Source organism: Fundulus heteroclitus, unplaced genomic scaffold (genome assembly GCF_011125445.2).
Source record: "Fundulus heteroclitus isolate FHET01 unplaced genomic scaffold, MU-UCD_Fhet_4.1 scaffold_81, whole genome shotgun sequence".
Classification (NCBI taxonomy): domain Eukaryota; kingdom Metazoa; phylum Chordata; class Actinopteri; order Cyprinodontiformes; family Fundulidae; genus Fundulus; species Fundulus heteroclitus.
Genome location: NW_023397263.1, coordinates 200,495 through 218,425, shown reverse-complemented (window position 1 = coordinate 218,425; position 17,931 = coordinate 200,495). Strand labels below are relative to the sequence as shown.

The following is a 17,931-nucleotide window of genomic DNA, read 5'->3' as shown; positions in this document are numbered from 1 at the left end:
CACTGGCTGCCAGCCACTTAGGACAAGCAGTCTCTCTCTCTCTCTCTCTCTCTCTCTCTCTCTCTCTCTCTCTCTCTCTCTCTCTCTCTCTCTCTCTCTCTCTCTCTCTCTGGTGTACATACTGTACCTACTGTTGACTCATGGAAAAGTAAAGGTACAGCCCCTGTTGGTTTGTCAGGACCTATCAACAATTGTCGGCCATCATCATCAGGCTGTGAAATTATTTAAATCTAACCCCGAATGTGCCGGAGAATAATGAAGTAGAACTGGGAAGTTTCTTTTAAACAATTAGGAACAGTCTAAGTTTAATTAGCCTGTAGAACTTGGTATAGTAGCAATCACTCTCAGGTTTTTTTGAATTCCACAATCTGTTGTGGAGGACTTTTGGCCCACTTTTAATCCTAACATTGAACCTGTGGTGGGGGTGACTCTGGCTTGATGGGTTGAGTAGTCGTCTGGCAATCAGAAGGTTGTGGGTTCGATTCCAGCCTCCCCTTGCCATGTGTCGATGTTAAGTGCCCCTGGGCAAGGCACTTAACCCCAAATTGCCTACCGAGCTGCATCTCAGTGTATAGGGAGTGTCAGCCTAGTGGTTAGCACTCAGAGAAGGATGCAAGTACCCGGTTCGATCCCCAGCACCTGCACTCTGAGTCCCTGAGCAAGACCCTTAACCCCAGATTGCTCCCTGGGTGCTGCACATGGCAGCCCACTGCTCCCCAAGGGTGATGGGTTAAAAGCAGAGAACAAATTTCGTTGTAATGTATGTTTCTATGACAATAAAGATGATATTACTATATTAAGTGTATTGATATTTGTTTCTGCACAACTAACTTAAAGTCCAACCTCAGTATATAGTCATGCTGGGGACTCTACTTTGACTAGGCCATTGCAACACTTCAAGTTTTTTGTTATAACGTCAACCGTTTTGTTGTAGATGTGCTCCTGTGTTTGGGAATGTTGTCCTGTTGCCTGACCCATTTTGGCCAAGCTTCAGTTGTCGAACAAATGGCCTCACATGTGACTCTATAATATTATGGTTTGCACAAGAGTTCATGGCTGACTCAATAACTACAAATTGCTTTATTTCTTAAGTCTGCTGAACAATTCCAAATCATTGTCCCATTTATTTGTAAGGGCTGGATAAACATCGATTGGACTTGTTTTCTTGTTTCTTAGTTATTTGCCACCCATCCAAAAGGACTTTAGAAATCAAAGATTAAAATCAGCTTTTATTGTTCATATTGGATCCACGGTGGCGCAGTTAGTTCAAATTAGTTAGCCTTGCAGCAAAGAAGGTACTGGGTCCTTTCTGCATGGAGTTTGCATGTTCTTCCTGTGTATGTGTGTTGGTTCTCTCTGGATCTCTGCTTCCTCCCATAGTCCAAAAACATGACTATTAGGATAATTATGGGATTATAATTATAGGACAGTTGAGATGGTGGTGTTCTGGAGAACACCCCTGCCTCTTCCCATCATCATTCTCAACAAAACTGTCTGCTGTGGATCACTTCTGGTTCCTAAAACCAACCTTTCTCAGGACCCATGATGGTCCTCACACATGGACACTGTTCAGAAGAAGGCCCAGCAGAGAGTGGACTTCTTGCGACAACTCAAAAAAAATATACACAACCTTCTACAGGAGCTGCTGGTCATCCGCCATCATTCAGTCTGTCCTGTGTTCATCCATCACTGTGTGGTTTGGCTTAGCCAGGAAACAGGACAAGGCCAATCAGCTCTGCAGATAACATCATCAACCGAGACAGGGTCTTCCTCCATGCTGTCCCTCTGATGAACCCAATGCACCCATCACTGAGTAGTCAGCTACAGTGCTGTGAAACGACATAAGCACAAACATACACATACACAATTGACACCTTAAAACCTAAACCTAACTCTTAGCCCAGGAAAAAAAGTGAGGACTGAAAAAAAATATGGGGTTCCATTAGTGCCAAAATTATGTTTATGCGTCTTCTGACGTGTTCATGTGTCCATGTATGTGTCTATGTAAGGTGTGTATGTATCCTGCTTATGTAATGGAAGCTGCATAAATTATGTTTATGCGTCTTTTGAGGTGTTCATGTGTCCATGTATGTGTCTATGTAAGGTGTATATGTATCCTGCTTATGTAATGGAAGCTGCATAAATTATGTTTATGCGTCTTCTGACGTGTTCATGTGAAGCTGCATAAATTATGTTTATGCGTCTTCTGACGTGTTCATGTGTCCATGTATGTGTCTATGTAAGGTGTATATGTATCCTGCTTATGTAATGGAAGCTGCATAAATTATGCTTATGCGTCTTCTGACGTGTTCATGTGTCCATGTATGTGTCTATGTAAGGTGTATATGTATCCTGCTTATGGAATCACTTTATGTTGTTTGACCTTGTTGTTGAACCTGTAATCACGTGATCTCGGTTTGCTGTCGTTTTCCCCGTCATCTCCTCTGCTGTTGCAACCTGTCGACTTCCCTGTTGTTGCAACCTGTCATCTTCCCTGTTGTTGCAACCTGTCGACTTCCCTGTCGTTCTCCCCGTTATCGGGCCGTGTTGTCACCTGACGTCGTCATGCATTGCTTTTACACTGTGGGTTTCCTGCTGCCGTCAACCTTTAATTTTTAATCTTTAATGTCACAACAGTAATAACTCCCTCATTGTTCCCAATTAGCTCCGACAAACGCCTTGGTTCTTCACTTTCTGATCGGTGCAGTCATGATAAAACTACGTACACACTTCTTCCGGTTCAACGGAGATTTCAAAATAAGAGTCTTTGACACAAACGCCTCCGTTTGCTGCAAAGCTGAACTTTAATGAGCATTCAAACGAGCGCCAGTGAATTAGTAATTTCTAATTTTTTCATCTGTTGATATTTACAATCCCAACTATAGATGATGCTTGATTATACAGCAGAAAGAAAATATAGTTTTAAAAAATATTGTCCCTCTCGGGAATAAATTTGTTCCCTGGATTTTAACCCACCCCCTTTAAAGGAAGCAGTAGGTTGCATACTATCCACTTAGAGAGCACTGAGAGGAGGATAAAACCAGCAATCCACTGGTTACAGGATAAAGTCCTTCCTCCTGAGGCACTGGTGCTCCCAAACCATGCTTTTATGTATTTAATATTAAACCGTATACATTTATTGCTAAAATTAAATGGAGAGTTTAAACAACCCATACTCCACCATACGTAGTAAAATGCTACCCTTACTTTCAGGAAGAAAACCTTAAAAAAAACTCCAATATTTCCAATAAATAAATTCAGAAAACTCCTACATAACAGCTTACTACAAGATAAACCCCTAAAATAGGTAACAGGTGAGTAGCTCTGTAGCAAATTAGCACCACAGAAACAAGTGTTATTTAAAAGATTGAATAAAATCTCCCTGCACCGATCCCTACAAATGACTTGAGTCTCACCAAGATCAAAATATCCTAAGATTTGGAACTGTTACATAATTTATCTTGTTCTAAGAGTTATTTTTTTTAATTCTCTGACTCTACATTGTAATGTAAATTCAAGAAATCTTAGTAACTGGGATAACATTCCTGCATGTATACACAATTTCACTTGCTTTGATTACCTTTTGCCTCAGATTTGTTTTAATGGTATATAAATTCCCTTTTTGCATTGCATCAACATTTTAAACACATAATGAACTCTGAAGTAAAACCATCTGTCTTTGTTTAATATATGGCAAGCTAAAAACGACTAAACAGTAGCACGCAAAACATACCTTCACATTTTTAATGAGTCAAATATTTAAAACTTTTCCTCCTTCACCACAATCAGTGGGACCTTTGACACAATCACAAAGTTAAACATCAGGAACCAGGTGATGTGCAGCACCCAAAGCTTCCAACAAAATGTCTATTCCAAAGCACAAACTTGGGCGAAGAGGATCAATTCTTCCATCCAGATGTGAAAACACTAGGTTTTTCAGACCCTCAGGTGTCTCTGGTACATCTACTGTCCCATCACCATCAAAGGTCATTGGTCCCTCCCAATCAATGCCATAGTCCTCAAGGTTGACCTACGTAAAATAAAACAGTTACTCAGCAAAGTATTATATATTTTTAGCAATAGATCAAACTTACAACCAATAGACAAGTACTAAGAATGGCTTGAAAATTAGTTTTCAAGTCATTCTTAGCCAAAATGACTATTTTCCCAATCAGTGAAATATCTTATGGCAATACATAACTCGTGAAGCAAAAATATCTTTTGCAGACCTCTTCAAATCCAGGGTTGGAGATTGGATCTGTCCACCTAAGCTGGCCCTCAATCCATAGCTGCTGAGGTGAACGTCCACGCTCTGTTGATAAGGAGTGGCGATCCCATGCTTGCTTAAAAAGTTGTAAATCTCTGTTGATTCTAGGAAGAATCACATAATGCAAGCAAATCTGGTCTATCTCGTTATCTACACTAAAAGCAGTTGATTCAGAAAGATAGTTAAATGCCGAATGGTAGTTGATGGTGACAGCACCCCAAACGTCTCTCCATAACCTCTCTATTCTTTGATTATGGACACTTCGTCCAGTGATGAAACTCCTTGCACCTGTGACAAAACACAAAGTGAAAGGTGAAATGCATGACAAATAGACATATCCATAGAACAATTTCTGTCACAACAAATGGGTAGGACATTCACAACTCATACCTTTTGACAGGTAATAGTTTAGTATTTAAAAATACATTTCTTCTTGCTGTCAATATTTTTTGGGTGTTGCCCAGCTACAGTCCCAACTTAAGTCAAATAGAAAAGGTGTGAACAAATTTTCAAACTGAAAGAGTTGAAGCTCATCACCAACGATAACATGTACAAACAAAAGTCCAAACATGATAAAAGATTCTAAGCAATCAGAATATGGCAATCAGATATTCTGATTGCCATATTCATCATAGAAAACTATATTATATATAATTATAGAAAACTATAATTTTGAAGTGTATAAATTTGTTTGAAATACTTTTTTTCAAAATGTGCAATCCAACTAAGATTTGTTTTATTACTCCTGGGGAATTTCCAGCATTATTTGAATCAGCGTATTGCAACATGCAGAGGACTGTCCACTGTGGCTCTACGCTCTTTCAGGAGGAGTGAATGCTGCTTGGAGCACTGAGCTATATAATACACTGGAGCGCTGATTTTGCCGAAAAACTGAAGTCACTGGCCGCCATCTTGCTACTCCCTACTCTCACAGAATCCCACAGGATTTGGTTGCAACAACAAGCAGTTTTCTGGCTGAGTGAAAACGTTTCACAGGTAATTCTACAGTCAGTGGATGTACTAACACTATCAACTACTAGGAAATTAGGTGCAGAAATATTTTACGTGTTACTCATATTAAATATATATATATATATATATTAGGGCTGGGCAACGATTAAAATATTTAATCGCGATTAATCGCGATTAATCGCATTGTATTTACAAACTCCAAGAATGAATTCAAAAGTAGTGTAAAGAGCACTTTTATTTTAATGTTCTGCTGCCATATGAACAAAAGTGTTGTAACATTTGTAGCACTTATTTTATACTGGATATTTTCAACCCATCTATTGAATTTAGTGCACTAGTTGATCTTTTCTTCATAAGAGAACAAGCACTGCAGCCAAAATATGGCCTTTTTTGACCTGCTGTATATTAGCCAGTCCCTAAGCTTGATGTATCATGAAACTGTTGACCTTTTGGGTTTTGTGGTTTTTATTTTACTATTACAATTAAATAATAATAATAATAATACTAATAATAATAATAATAATAATAATAATAATAATAATAATAATAATAATAATGTTATGTTCAGTGTTTTTTCGCTAATCCACCTCTTATATATTTCAATCCTTATGTAATTTTGTCTGTGTTGTGTGCACCTGCCTGTTGCTTTAATCCTATAAATTTCCCCGTCGTGGGATAAAAAAAGGATTAGCTAATGTTATCTTATCTTAAATAACACTTTTTAATATATGTACTGGGTTCTTTCATGGTCTTAATTACATGTTATGTGTGGGCTCCAGTAACATCCATCCATCCATCCATCCATCCATCCATCCATCCATCCATCCATCCATCCATCCATCCATCCACTGATCTACCTGGATGTTCCCTGGAGGACTGAAACGCCTCAGTCAGAGACGTCAGTCTGTGGGTCTGTCGGGGCAGTGAGAGAAGTTTCGTCTCCTCTCTCCATTTCTGGGGCTCGACGTTTTCATGTTTTTTCACATGCTTAGATAAATTTGCTGTGTTTCCACTGAAATGAACCGGCTTTTTACAAAACATACAGCTTGATTTCATTTACGGTATTAAAATAAAGCCAAACGGTGCTACTTCCCTTGTTCATGTTTTTTCGCTGCTGCGGTCTCTCTCAGCTGTTTGTGTGTTAAGTTTGTGTGAGAGCTGAGTGGGTGGGCCAGGCTGAGCCTGCGTGCTGATTGTCTGGCGCCGCTGAGCCATGTACGAGAGGGGAGGGGGAGCGGGAGAGTGCTGCCGTGACAGCGCGCTGCAGTCAGCGCGCCTGCTGACTGACACTGACTGAAAGCATGTGAGCAACATGCGTTAATGCGCGATAAAATAAATATCGCCGTTAATAGTCTAATGAATTAACGCGGAATTAACGCGTTAACTTGCCCAGCCCTAATATATATATATATATATATATATATATATATATATATATATATATATATATATATATATATATATATATATTTATATATAAGTATGTGTATATGTATATATGTATATATATGTATACACATATGTAAATATATGTTTTTGTATATTGTTACTTATATATTTATAAATGTTAAACATATATATTTAAATGAATAAAATGCAAAATATTTCAGCACATGACTTTCTCAGTACTTGATATTTTTAGAACATAACATAAAACGATATGGTATTTGACATTTTAAAAGTCTTAAGCCCCCCTGAACATGAGAAAATCCTCGTTATTCGATGCTGTAGCGCACATATTCCCTAGTTACTGGGGGGAAATAGGGAGTACCAATATGGCGGCTGGTGGCTTCAAAGCGACTCGTTCAAAAAGACGGTGATTAGCACTCCAGTGTATTATATAGCTCAGTGGCTTGGAGAGACTTGATGCAACCTGCTGGGTTTCCTTAGAGAGGAAACTCTCTGACCAACCTGGAGGATTTGATGGAATTTGACTTTTGGAATGGACCTTGAGATGACATGTTGTGGATTGGCGCTATATAAATTAATTGAACATGTATTTTTGATGGTATTGTGAGCCTGATGTGGAAAACACTCATCTGTTTATATATGCAGTGATCTCACAGGGTGAAGCGATACTTTGAGGGCCAAAGCTGAGGGTGTCAAAATATAATAAAAATGGGCAAATTTGGTATTACATCTAATTGGGTCATGCTATTAAAACTGAAAAAAATTATCAGGGATATCTCTACCTCTTTGAGGATGTTCAAGCATGAAGCGTGCTACCTCGATATTCTCCCCTCCTTTGTCACTGCGAACCTTTTTAGGAATCCCGAACTGTTCCACAGCACCAAGAAAGGCATTAAGGACAGTTGTGGATTTATTATTGTCGCTTGCTGTGAGATACACGATCTTTCTGCTGTATCCATCAATTCCACCATGTATCACAATTTTCCACCTAAAAAAGAAGTACACAATTTGCAAAGTCCATATTGATTTATTTTAAATGTTGACATGCAATATGTTTGACCAGACTAACCTGATTAACTTGTGATTTCCATCAATGTGCCAAAGGGCCATTGGAAATGGCACAGAGTAGACTCTTCTTGGAACAATATTGATACCAAGTCCACGACATATGATACCAACAGGATCAACATGTCTTAAGGTGTCGATGACTCTTGCTCTTTGAACCCTTACCAACCACAATAATAAATATTAATATTTCATATGAAAATATAATCTAAATAAGAAAATGACATCTAAATAAGTATGTAAATTAATGTATTTATTGTAGCAACACCCACCTCAATCCCATGCTGTTGAGATATCCGCTAACAGTTTTTATCCCAGAATTGGGAAACTGTTGAATGAAATCAGATACCACCTTGATGAGGTCGTCTCTTGAGATGTCACTGTAGTGCATGCGAACAGACAATCCATTTTCCGTCATCCGTCGTCTTACAGTTCTGTAGCTTACACCAAATAACTTTGCGATTTCTCTCACAGTAAAATTAAATTCTAAGAGAAACTGGAGTTGTTCTCCGGAAATGTCCCACAAAGGACGTCCTCTGTTGCCGGTACGGATCTTGGCAGCCTTGAATCCTTGCATTGGTTGTTTTTCTTCCAAAGACCGTAGCACACATTGCATGCTGTTCATGATGTCCTCCATGTCAGAAAAAACGCCAAAATTTACACATCTGACTACAATAGCATGTAGGTCCTCGTAGCGACACCGAAGATAATCAAGGTCAATTTGAGAAGGGTTTCCTTCAAAGTCTTCACATATCCGCTTACATTGTTCGTAGATATGGAACAAAAGCTCCCTGACAAAAGAATGCAAAAGAGAAAATCCAGTTACAATCTAAAGCTCTGTAATAGGCAATATATATATATATATATATATATATATATATATATATATATATATATATATATATATATATATATATATATATATATATATACATACATACATATATATATATACATATACATATATACATAATATATATATATATATATATATATATATATATATATATATATACATACATACATACATACATACATACATACATATATATATATATATATATATATATATATATATATATATTATATATATATATATATATATATATATATACATACATATATATATATATATATATATATATATATATATATATATATATATATATATATATATATTACGTGCAAAATATTTAAGCACATGACTTTCTCAGTAGTTGATAGTGTTAGTACATCCACTAACTGTAAAATTACCTGTGAAACGTCTTATCACAGCTAGAAAACTGCTTGTTGTTGCAACTAAATGCTGCAACAAAAATGCATGTTTACGGTTGTGAGAGTAGCGAGTAGAAGGAAGTAGCGGGTAATTCTACAGTCATTGGATGCACTAACACTATCAACTACTAGTAAATTATATGCCTAAATATTTTACTTGTTATTCATATTAGTCATAGTACATAACACACATATTAGTTTTAGTACATAACATAAAAGTATATGGTATTTGACATTTTAAAAGTTTTAACCCCCCCTCCCTGAACATGAGAAAATCATCGTTATTCGATGCTATAGAGCACATATTCCCTAGTTACTGGAGGAAAAAAGGGAGTACCAATATGGCGGCTGGTGGCTTCAAAGCGACTCGTTCTAACAGCGGGCTATTATCAATCTAGTGCACAATAGAGATCAGTGGTATTGCATCATTTCGCAACAGTAGTGTACCTGTAGGTTTTAAATGAAAGAGAAATTGTCATCAAGTCTCGTACATTGGTGTGACGTTCCCCTGCTTTTCTGGATGCATTCCTCAAACAGAGCGTTGTGTAGTGCAGCTCGATTTCGCTCCTTTCCACATTGACATGGATTCTGCGCGGCAAAAATTAAACACCCGCCTAATTTAGAGAAGCGGCGAGCGTCGGCCATTCTGCAATGCTTAAAAAATTTACTGTGGCAAGATGCTTGAAAACATTCTGATTGACTAGAGCTGCAACGACCAGCCAAGATGGATTGGCGCAGCCGCACCGCTCCCGCGTTCAGTGAAACCCAGGGGGAACAGCAGCAGTGCAGCGAACCCCGGTTTCAAGAGATTTTCCGCTCTATTTTTTCTTAAGTCGCTTGTAACTTTCTTGCTTTATGGTTTTGGGGCTTGTTCTTAACATCTGGTGGCATGTTTGGGCTTGTCTTTTCCTCCAACAGAACCCCTTCTCCGGTCTATTGCACACAACAGCTATTAAGAGCCCTTGCGCTGCTGTAGCAGTTAATATGTATCCCCATTCAGAGCCACTCCTATCCCACCCCAACAATTTTGCAAACAGGAAAAGTCTCAGTGGGTCGAAATGAAAAACTAGGTGCATGTATTGATACAGTATATAAACGAGCTATGTATTACTTTGTGGCGAGTTGCTAATAACTAATTCCGTCAGTTTAGGGCTTTTGCTTGCACTAGAGCAACAAAGTTGTCTATTAAAACTGTGAAGCGATACCTGTCCATGCTGTTATATTCTTGAGGATAAGCGCCCTTATTTTCCGACTCCGTCGCTCCTTCACACCTTCTTCTTCTTCGTTTTTGTTGTTGTGCCAAGGAAATCTGCCCAAAGAACTAAAGATATGAACTACCGCCACCTAATGGTACTCTGAGGAATCACCTACTCTATTATCTACTTGTCTGGCAGACTGGATACAAAAATCGTATTGCCGCCCCCCTCCAATCGTCTTGCAAATGTTCTGTTGCATAGTACATTATATACATAGATAGACGCCTCGTTGGGCGAGGTCTGCCTATGCTGTGTGTTATATGTAGCAAATCTGCTACATACATACTGCTACATTAGATTCAGACACCTAAATAGTATTAGAGGGACTTTAATCTCAAAATATACTTTATATTCGTAATATATTTATTTTTGCAATATTACGGGATTATTTTTCGTATACCTTTGGCCTTGTTCTCCCGACTTTAAAGAATAAAAAATTGTTAAAAGAATCTTACCAGGCCCTATTACAGCAGGACCAAAATATTTCTGCGAACTGTGACTATTCTGGAAATGATCCCCCTTAGTTCTCATAATATGACTTTTTTATCAACAAAAAATATAAAGCATCTTAGAATCAAATACATTACAAAATCATCCTGAATAGACGCGTAATCTTTCTGACTGCAGCTTGGTCTGACCTAAGATGGCCGCTCTGTCAGCACGCCTCTCACCCGAGGACGCGGCGTCTACGTATTCATGTCTGTGAATCAGGCAGAAAGAAAGGTGGGGGAAGGAAAAGAAGGTTGGTGCCCTGGTGGACATCAGAATGTAGGGAGATTATCAAGAAACGAAATAAAGCTTTCAAATTATTAAAAAGAAATCACAACTTTCAGAATCTGAATAACTACAAGAAATTACAAGCAAATGTAAGAAGAATTATTAAAAATGCAAAAAGAGATATTGGAGGAGTTTCTGTAATTCAGTAGGAATTGAGACAGATATTTCTAAGGTGTGGGCAACAATTAAAATGATGAATGGGATTAAAAGAGTGAGTGGATATCCAATATTAAATGACGGAGAAACAACAGCAGTTACCGACAGAGAAAAAGCAAAAATGTTAGTAAATACTTTTGTTAAAATTCATAGCTCTGAAAATATTAGTGAAGAAGGAAAAAAAGGAAGAGAAAAGATTATTTTAGAGAACAAGTATTTATTACAGCAAATAGAAGTTACAAACGAACCGTTGAAAATGTCGTTTACAATAACAGAACTGAATAGGGCTTTTAAAAAATAAAAGTTATCAGCTCCAGGAAAAGATCAAATTTATTATGTTATGATTAGTAATTTAAGTGAAACTTCTAAAAATATTTTATTGGAAATGTATAATAGGGTATGGGAAGATGGGGAATTGCCAAAGAGTTGGAAGGAAGCCGTGATTGTTCCAATTAGAAAACCAGGGAAAAATGAGACAAAACCAGGAAATTGTCGGCTGATAGCTTTAACATCCAACTTATGTAAAATAATGGAGAGAATGATAAATGAAAGATTAATATATTATATGGAGAGCAAGGGACTTATATTGTCTTATCAGAGTGGTTTCAGGAGAGGTAGAGGTACAATGGATCCAGTTTTATGTTTAGAGCATGAAATCAAAAAGGCACAGGTGAATAAAGAGAGAGTTGTGGCAGTATTTTTTGACATTGAGAGAGCGGATGATATGATGTGGAGGGAAGGGTTATTAATTAAAATTAGAAGAATGGGTATAAATGGTCATATGTTTAGATTGATTAAAAATGTTCTAGAAGAAAGATAAATACAAGTGAGGATAGGGAAGGATTATTCTGAGAGTTTGAAAATAGAAAACGGGACACCACAGGGAAGTATAGTAAGTCCGTTATTATTTTCAGTAAAAGTTAATTATATGTTTAAAGAAATAGAGGGTGGAATGTGATTTTCATTATTAGCAGATGATGGAGCAATGTGGAAAAGGGGAAGAAATTTAGAATTTATTGTAAAGAAACTTCAGGGAGCAATTGAAGTTGTAGAAAAATTGTCATATAAATGGGGTTTTAAATTTTCAGTAAAGAAAACTAAAATAATGTTTTTTACAAGGAAAAGAGTTGATGGAAAAGCTAACTCAAAATTATATGGTCAGGATTTGGAAAGAGTTAAACAATTTAAATTTCTTGGGATGTGGTTTGATGAAAGAATGACATGGGGTGTGCACATTAAGAAAATAATCGATAAATGTAGATAGGTACTAAATATAAAGAGGTGTTTAGTTGGAACAGAGTGGGGAGTTGATAAAAAAATCATTAAAAGCAATTTATACTGGGTTAATCAGGTCAGTACTTGACTATGGATGTATAGTCTATAACTCAGCAGCAGATACAAACCTCCATAAGTTAAATATTATTCAACATCAGGCTTTAAGAATATGTACTGGAGCTTTTAAAACATCATCAACAGTAGCATTACAGGTTGAAATGGGAGAAATGCCTCTTAAAGTTAGAAGGGATCAATTATCATTAAACTACTGGTAAAGTTTACAGGGGCAAAGGAAGGATCATCCAACATTAGAGGTGCTTAAACCTGGATGGGAAAAGGAAAAGAAAAAATTAAAGAGCTTTGGATGAGTAATAAAAAATAAAGTTATTGAAATTAATTTAAATCAGTTAGATATATGTCAGACAGTTCCGTTAACAGCAATACCACCTTGGATACTTCCTGATGCTAAAGTTGATCTTTCATTATTAGAAAAGAAGGAAAAAGATAAATATCAAATTATGAATAAATATATAGCACAAGAACACTTAAAAAATATTATAATTATATACAAATTCAATCTGAAAAACTCAAAGAGAAAGAAATGGCAATTAGAAGGATTTTATTGACACAATATTTTAACTCTTTGGCGCTCAGACCTCGGCAGGAACATTAATGCTGAATTATACTTGAATGTGCATAAGTAGATGTATGAGAACAGGGATGTTCCCCCCCAGGTCTGAAACTGGTGGTGGAGTGGAGATAGAAGAAGTTTGTTCAGTCCATATGGTGATCTGTTTAAGCTAGATGTCCAACTTGATAAACGCAGGTTTGCATGAACTGTCCATGATGAGCAAGCTTGAAGCGACTGTGGAGAGGAAAAACTCCCCTTTGGGAAGAAACCTCTGGCAGAACCAGGCCCAACATGGTGGTCTTCTGCCGGACCAATAACAGGCGATAGGGAGTGATGAAGACTGAAGGGAGAAAACACTCTGATGGGTTGAGAACGTCTTGGAACTAGATGAACTCAGCTACGATTGTGGAGAAGGGGTTGGGGGTGGGATGAATAGGACATCTGATTCGAAATCCGACATGCAATCCATTTGCGCTTGCTGGTTAGCAGGCTGAGACGTGGATTTGAAGTTGCTTTTAAGATGATGCTGATTGGCTTCATGGAGGTGTGGTTCGTAGCTGATTGGCTCACATCAGAGGCGGATCGGACTCTGAATGGAGGCAGGCGATGAGTTTCTTCGATTGAACTTGCGCTTCAGCTTCATTATATACAGATGCATCAAAATATACAGCTATTAGGCTAGGCTATTTATCATACCACAGTTTCATATTAAGGTAGGAAAAAGGATTAGTGATGGAGTTTCAGTATATACAGGAGAAATGCTAGCTTTGCTTTTAGCAGTTCAATGGGTGGAAGAGGTAAGACCATTAAAATCTATCATTTGCTCAGATTCTAGTTCATCATTAGTCAGTTTGCAAAATAATCAGTCAGACAGTAGACCTGATATATTAATTGAAATACAACAAACGCTTTACAGAGTAAATATTGTTTGGGTTCCGGCACATAACGAGATTAAAGGAAATGAAATGGCAGACAGGATGGCTAAGGAGAGTACAAATAAGGTAAGGGTAGATATTAATGTTAGTTTTGGTATAACAGAAATAAAGGGTATAATTAAACAAAAAGCCAAAGATAGGTGGCAAAAGTTATGGGATGAAGAAAAGAAAGGAAGGTGGCTTTATAAAATACAAAAGAGAATTGGACAAATGAGAGTAACAGAGAGGAAGAGATAATTATTTCACGGCTTAGAATGGGACACACTGGATTGAATAGATCATTATTTTTGATAAGGAAACATTAGACAGGGAAATGTGACTGTGGGGAAGATGAAACTGTGGAACATGTCATTTTGAATTGTAATAAATATTGGATTCAGAGAAACAGGTTGACAAGTAAACTTAGTAACATGAAAATTAAACTTGATATTGTTGATTTATTGCAAAAGGAATCAGGAAGCAGGGGATACCAGGTCATATTTGAGTTTTTGAAACAGAGTAGGTTGTATAATATGATATAGTTTTTTTTTTTTTTTTTGTCATGCAACACTCCATACCAGTTGGTGGCGGTATGGCTAACCTAAACGTTTTTTGCCAACCGCCAATAAAAAAATCAAGAAGAAGAAGAAGAAGAAGAAGATAAAAGGGGTGAAACAGCGCGCCGCGCGCGACCAGAATTGTTTGCGACCTCCAGGTGTACAACGGACTTCATTTTACTTTAGAGGAAGGTCGGTCCAGAACCAAGGTAAGGAAAACTCGAAAAACTTTTTAAACAATTTTATTAGATGAACTAAGGTGATGTAGATAGTTGTGTATTAATGTCCAGTTAAGTTACATAATATAAAAAAGACGAATTAACATATTAAAGTAATGTGTAAAGTAACACGTTATAAGTAATGTGTGGGTGTGTATATATATATATATATATATATATATATATATATATATATATATATATATATATATATATATATATATATATATATATATATATATATATATATATATATATATATATATATCAATGGGCTAAGTAATTATTTGTAAAGTTTAGTGGCATAGGACAATATTTATTGAAGTACAAGAGGGTTTGGTTATCTTGACAATTTTCCACGTTGTCACTCTCAAAGGCCTATCTGTACCGTATGCTTATTTGCGCATGCACGAGCATAAACTATGGCGTCACCGTTGAATGCGTTGTATTAGTTTGAAAGGTACCAGAAAGTATGTCTTTAATTTCCTACAGAAATGCCATGGTTCGCTTTAAAAAAATTGCCATTATTTTGTACGAAAAATATGTATTAGAAAATAACTTTAATGAGCTGTAACCAGTGATTTATCTAAACTGCGCAGGAGCGCATTCGCGCACGGCATCTGGACTCAGCGCGCACAGCAATGCTACACAGCGCTGTAAATAAAATCCGAGCTGAACTCTAAACAAAGTTATTTTGAACCATTTTGCAACTCTGGTGAGATAGTGTTCCACGCCCCGCTCTGTCATCGCAGGTGCTGTCGAAAGTTATTCTGTTTGCGCATGCACAAAGGTCCTGATGGAGCGAATCCAAGTACACCTCGCTGCAGCAAATCTATCGGGTAGTGACAACGCGCGCCTGTTCCTTGCTATTTTCCACGTTTTGCCCGCGCATGCGCACTTCCACCATTTCTGGATACGTTTGCGCCTGTGGTAGCCTTACGCGTGACGTCAGCGCTACATCCGGGTCCCGCGGGTAGGCAGAAACAGTACTGTTCTCTACTACACGACAAAACGGGTGATTTAGAGCGTACTTTTAGTTAGTTTATTTTTGGAATGTAAATGTCTAATACTTGTTGTGCTGCTGGTTGCACACAGAAGCATTCCAAATCGTCGGATGTACGTTTCTGTCGTAAGAGTAGACCCCGCATCGACCGCTTTCGCCTATAGGCGCTGACGGGATTTAGGTGCGCCATCTTGGGGCGGACGACAGCTCAGCTCAGTGTATTGTGTTGACCACGTGCAGAATCAATTTTCATCAACCACAACTCGTTGAATGTTTAACTAATTTTACCTTCTTTTTTTTTAAACTATAGCTACTATAACAAATGGTCCAGTGTGTTTAAATAATCTTAGTGGAGTTAAAAGTAATAGAATATTCTGACAGGATTTATGTTTAGGATACAAGTCACCCTCGTGTATTTGCTTTAACTTTGTATAGCAAGTTTTGTAATGTATTATTGTTTTTCTTCAAAGTTTGTTTTTCAGAAAAACAGATTTAGGACTTTAATTTCCCCACAAGATGGAAGGAAACAACGCGCATCAAATGTTAGTAGAACGTTCATGTTGTTTTAATTGTTTTAAGCTGTTGTTTTTATAACAAACATGTGTTTGCATAGCCTTAGATGTGCATTGTATTTTTATGAAATTTTAAAGTACAAAATTAACATTATGTTGAGTGTATAATGAGGCAGATAATCTGTGAGAAAAATGAAGCTCGTCTGTCTCTTCCCAGTGCTAACTGCATAAATGCACTCTACCAGGTCAAAAACAATCATATCCCAAATTGGCCATAAAGTTATTTGCAGATAATGGGGGGGGGGGGGTAGGGTTTAATTGATAAATGTACAATATAATCCAAGCAGTTTTGGATTTTTTTTTTTGTGATTGACTGGACTAATGAATTTTCTTAATTTTCAGAAGCAGTGAGGATCTGCGGATTATGCTGCAGCAGATACAACAAACCACAATGCTGCTTGCTGAGAGACTAGAAACAAACCAAGCACCATCTCCAGTCAGATTAACCCCAAATCCTTCCACAGCTACAAGCTCAACAAACCAAACAACTGCAACCAGACCAAACTTTCAGCCTCCTCCATCACCAATGTCCCCCTTACCATCCAGCTCATACAATAACTGTCCCTTAACATTTTCAAACCTAGCACATCCAACGACTTTGGCCCCTTCAACTCATCAGCAAGCCCTTGAACGTTACTCTCCTTACCACACTAGTTTCCAAGGGTCAAGAGGAGATGCAGTTCAGGCGGATCTTGCGAGGCTTTTTCGCCGAAACAGCACTATGACTCGTGGATTTAGAGGAAGTCAAGACAGAAGCAAAAAAATGGTTCCATGGAACCACGTTTTTGTCTGCTTGCCAGAGCCGGGTGTGGATCGTGTTCCTAAAACAGAAGAGGCTAATTTCTACAAGTCATGTGGGATAGGCAAAAAAATTGTCACCTTTTTGGATAACCAAGGTGGTCACACCTACCTCACAGAGCGGCTATATGAGAGCTTCCCTCCACTTAAAGAAGCAGGCGGCTTTGTGCTGGCAACCGGTGACCGTAGCAAGTCCTTGAAAGAAATACAAATCCCCCCATCTGGGTATAGCATCCCATTCCTACGGCACCACGAACATGTAAAGCGGGCCCCGCTATATATAATCCCGTTACAGAAAGAGCTCACTTTGATTCCCCCTGTGATGGAGGTAATTGCATTACATATGTAAAAGACACGTAACTACATATAGTATGGCTTACAATTTAATGCGCATCTTACTTTTTATCCTGCTGCACTGTCAGACATCTCATGTGATGCAGAACTGCCTGGGCTGTGGAGTGGACTTTCTACTTTGTGACCTTCCAAAACATCTGGAAACATGGTAGATATAATGTCAGGCAATATAATTATGAGCGGCTTTGACTTGACCCACATTCTTACATTTGTTAGCAAATGGGGATTTTGTTACATTAGCACAATCTACAGTTTAATTTTAGGCATATACATGGGATGTACTTGTACTATATAACTTGCAGAATAAATTAGGTTGATTGGTACAGATGTTCTTGAGGTTAGGCATGTCAAAATACATTTTGGTGGACAATACTTACTGTGATAAATCATTGTCATTTGTAGACCTTTTTCTACTAATATGATAATGGCTT

The 17,931-nt window shown here is 37.6% G+C and overlaps 1 protein-coding gene and 2 long non-coding RNA genes across 4 annotated transcripts; 2 read left to right on the top strand and 1 right to left on the bottom strand.

Moving 5' to 3' along the window:
- Positions 1-1,928: 1,928 nt before the first annotated feature.
- LOC118562169 lies at positions 1,929-2,158 on the top strand. The gene is made up of 2 exons (XR_004930482.1): positions 1,929-1,976; positions 2,072-2,158. It is a non-coding gene; the product is annotated as an uncharacterized LOC118562169 (long non-coding RNA).
- A 1,506-nt stretch (positions 2,159-3,664) lies between these two features.
- On the bottom strand, positions 3,665-10,407 carry LOC105920722. 2 transcript variants are annotated; one of them, XM_036134406.1, is made up of 7 exons: positions 10,195-10,407; positions 9,437-9,577; positions 7,987-8,505; positions 7,719-7,874; positions 7,432-7,637; positions 4,230-4,555; positions 3,665-4,030 (listed from the first exon to the last, which is right to left on the bottom strand). In XM_036134406.1, exons 1-7 carry the CDS (start codon positions 10,200-10,202, stop codon positions 3,815-3,817), a joined length of 1,572 nt encoding a protein of 523 aa, XP_035990299.1. In that variant the 5' UTR covers positions 10,203-10,407; the 3' UTR covers positions 3,665-3,814. The 2 variants fall into 2 exon arrangements, with proteins under 2 accessions (XP_035990299.1, XP_035990300.1); XM_036134407.1 differs by lacking the exon at positions 9,437-9,577 and having other exon boundaries at positions 10,195-10,404.
- Positions 10,408-16,121: 5,714 nt separating this feature from the next.
- LOC110366820 lies at positions 16,122-17,848 on the top strand. Its single transcript, XR_002427002.2, has 3 exons — positions 16,122-16,318; positions 16,691-17,474; positions 17,569-17,848. It is a non-coding gene; the product is annotated as an uncharacterized LOC110366820 (long non-coding RNA).
- Positions 17,849-17,931: the final 83 nt, after the last annotated feature.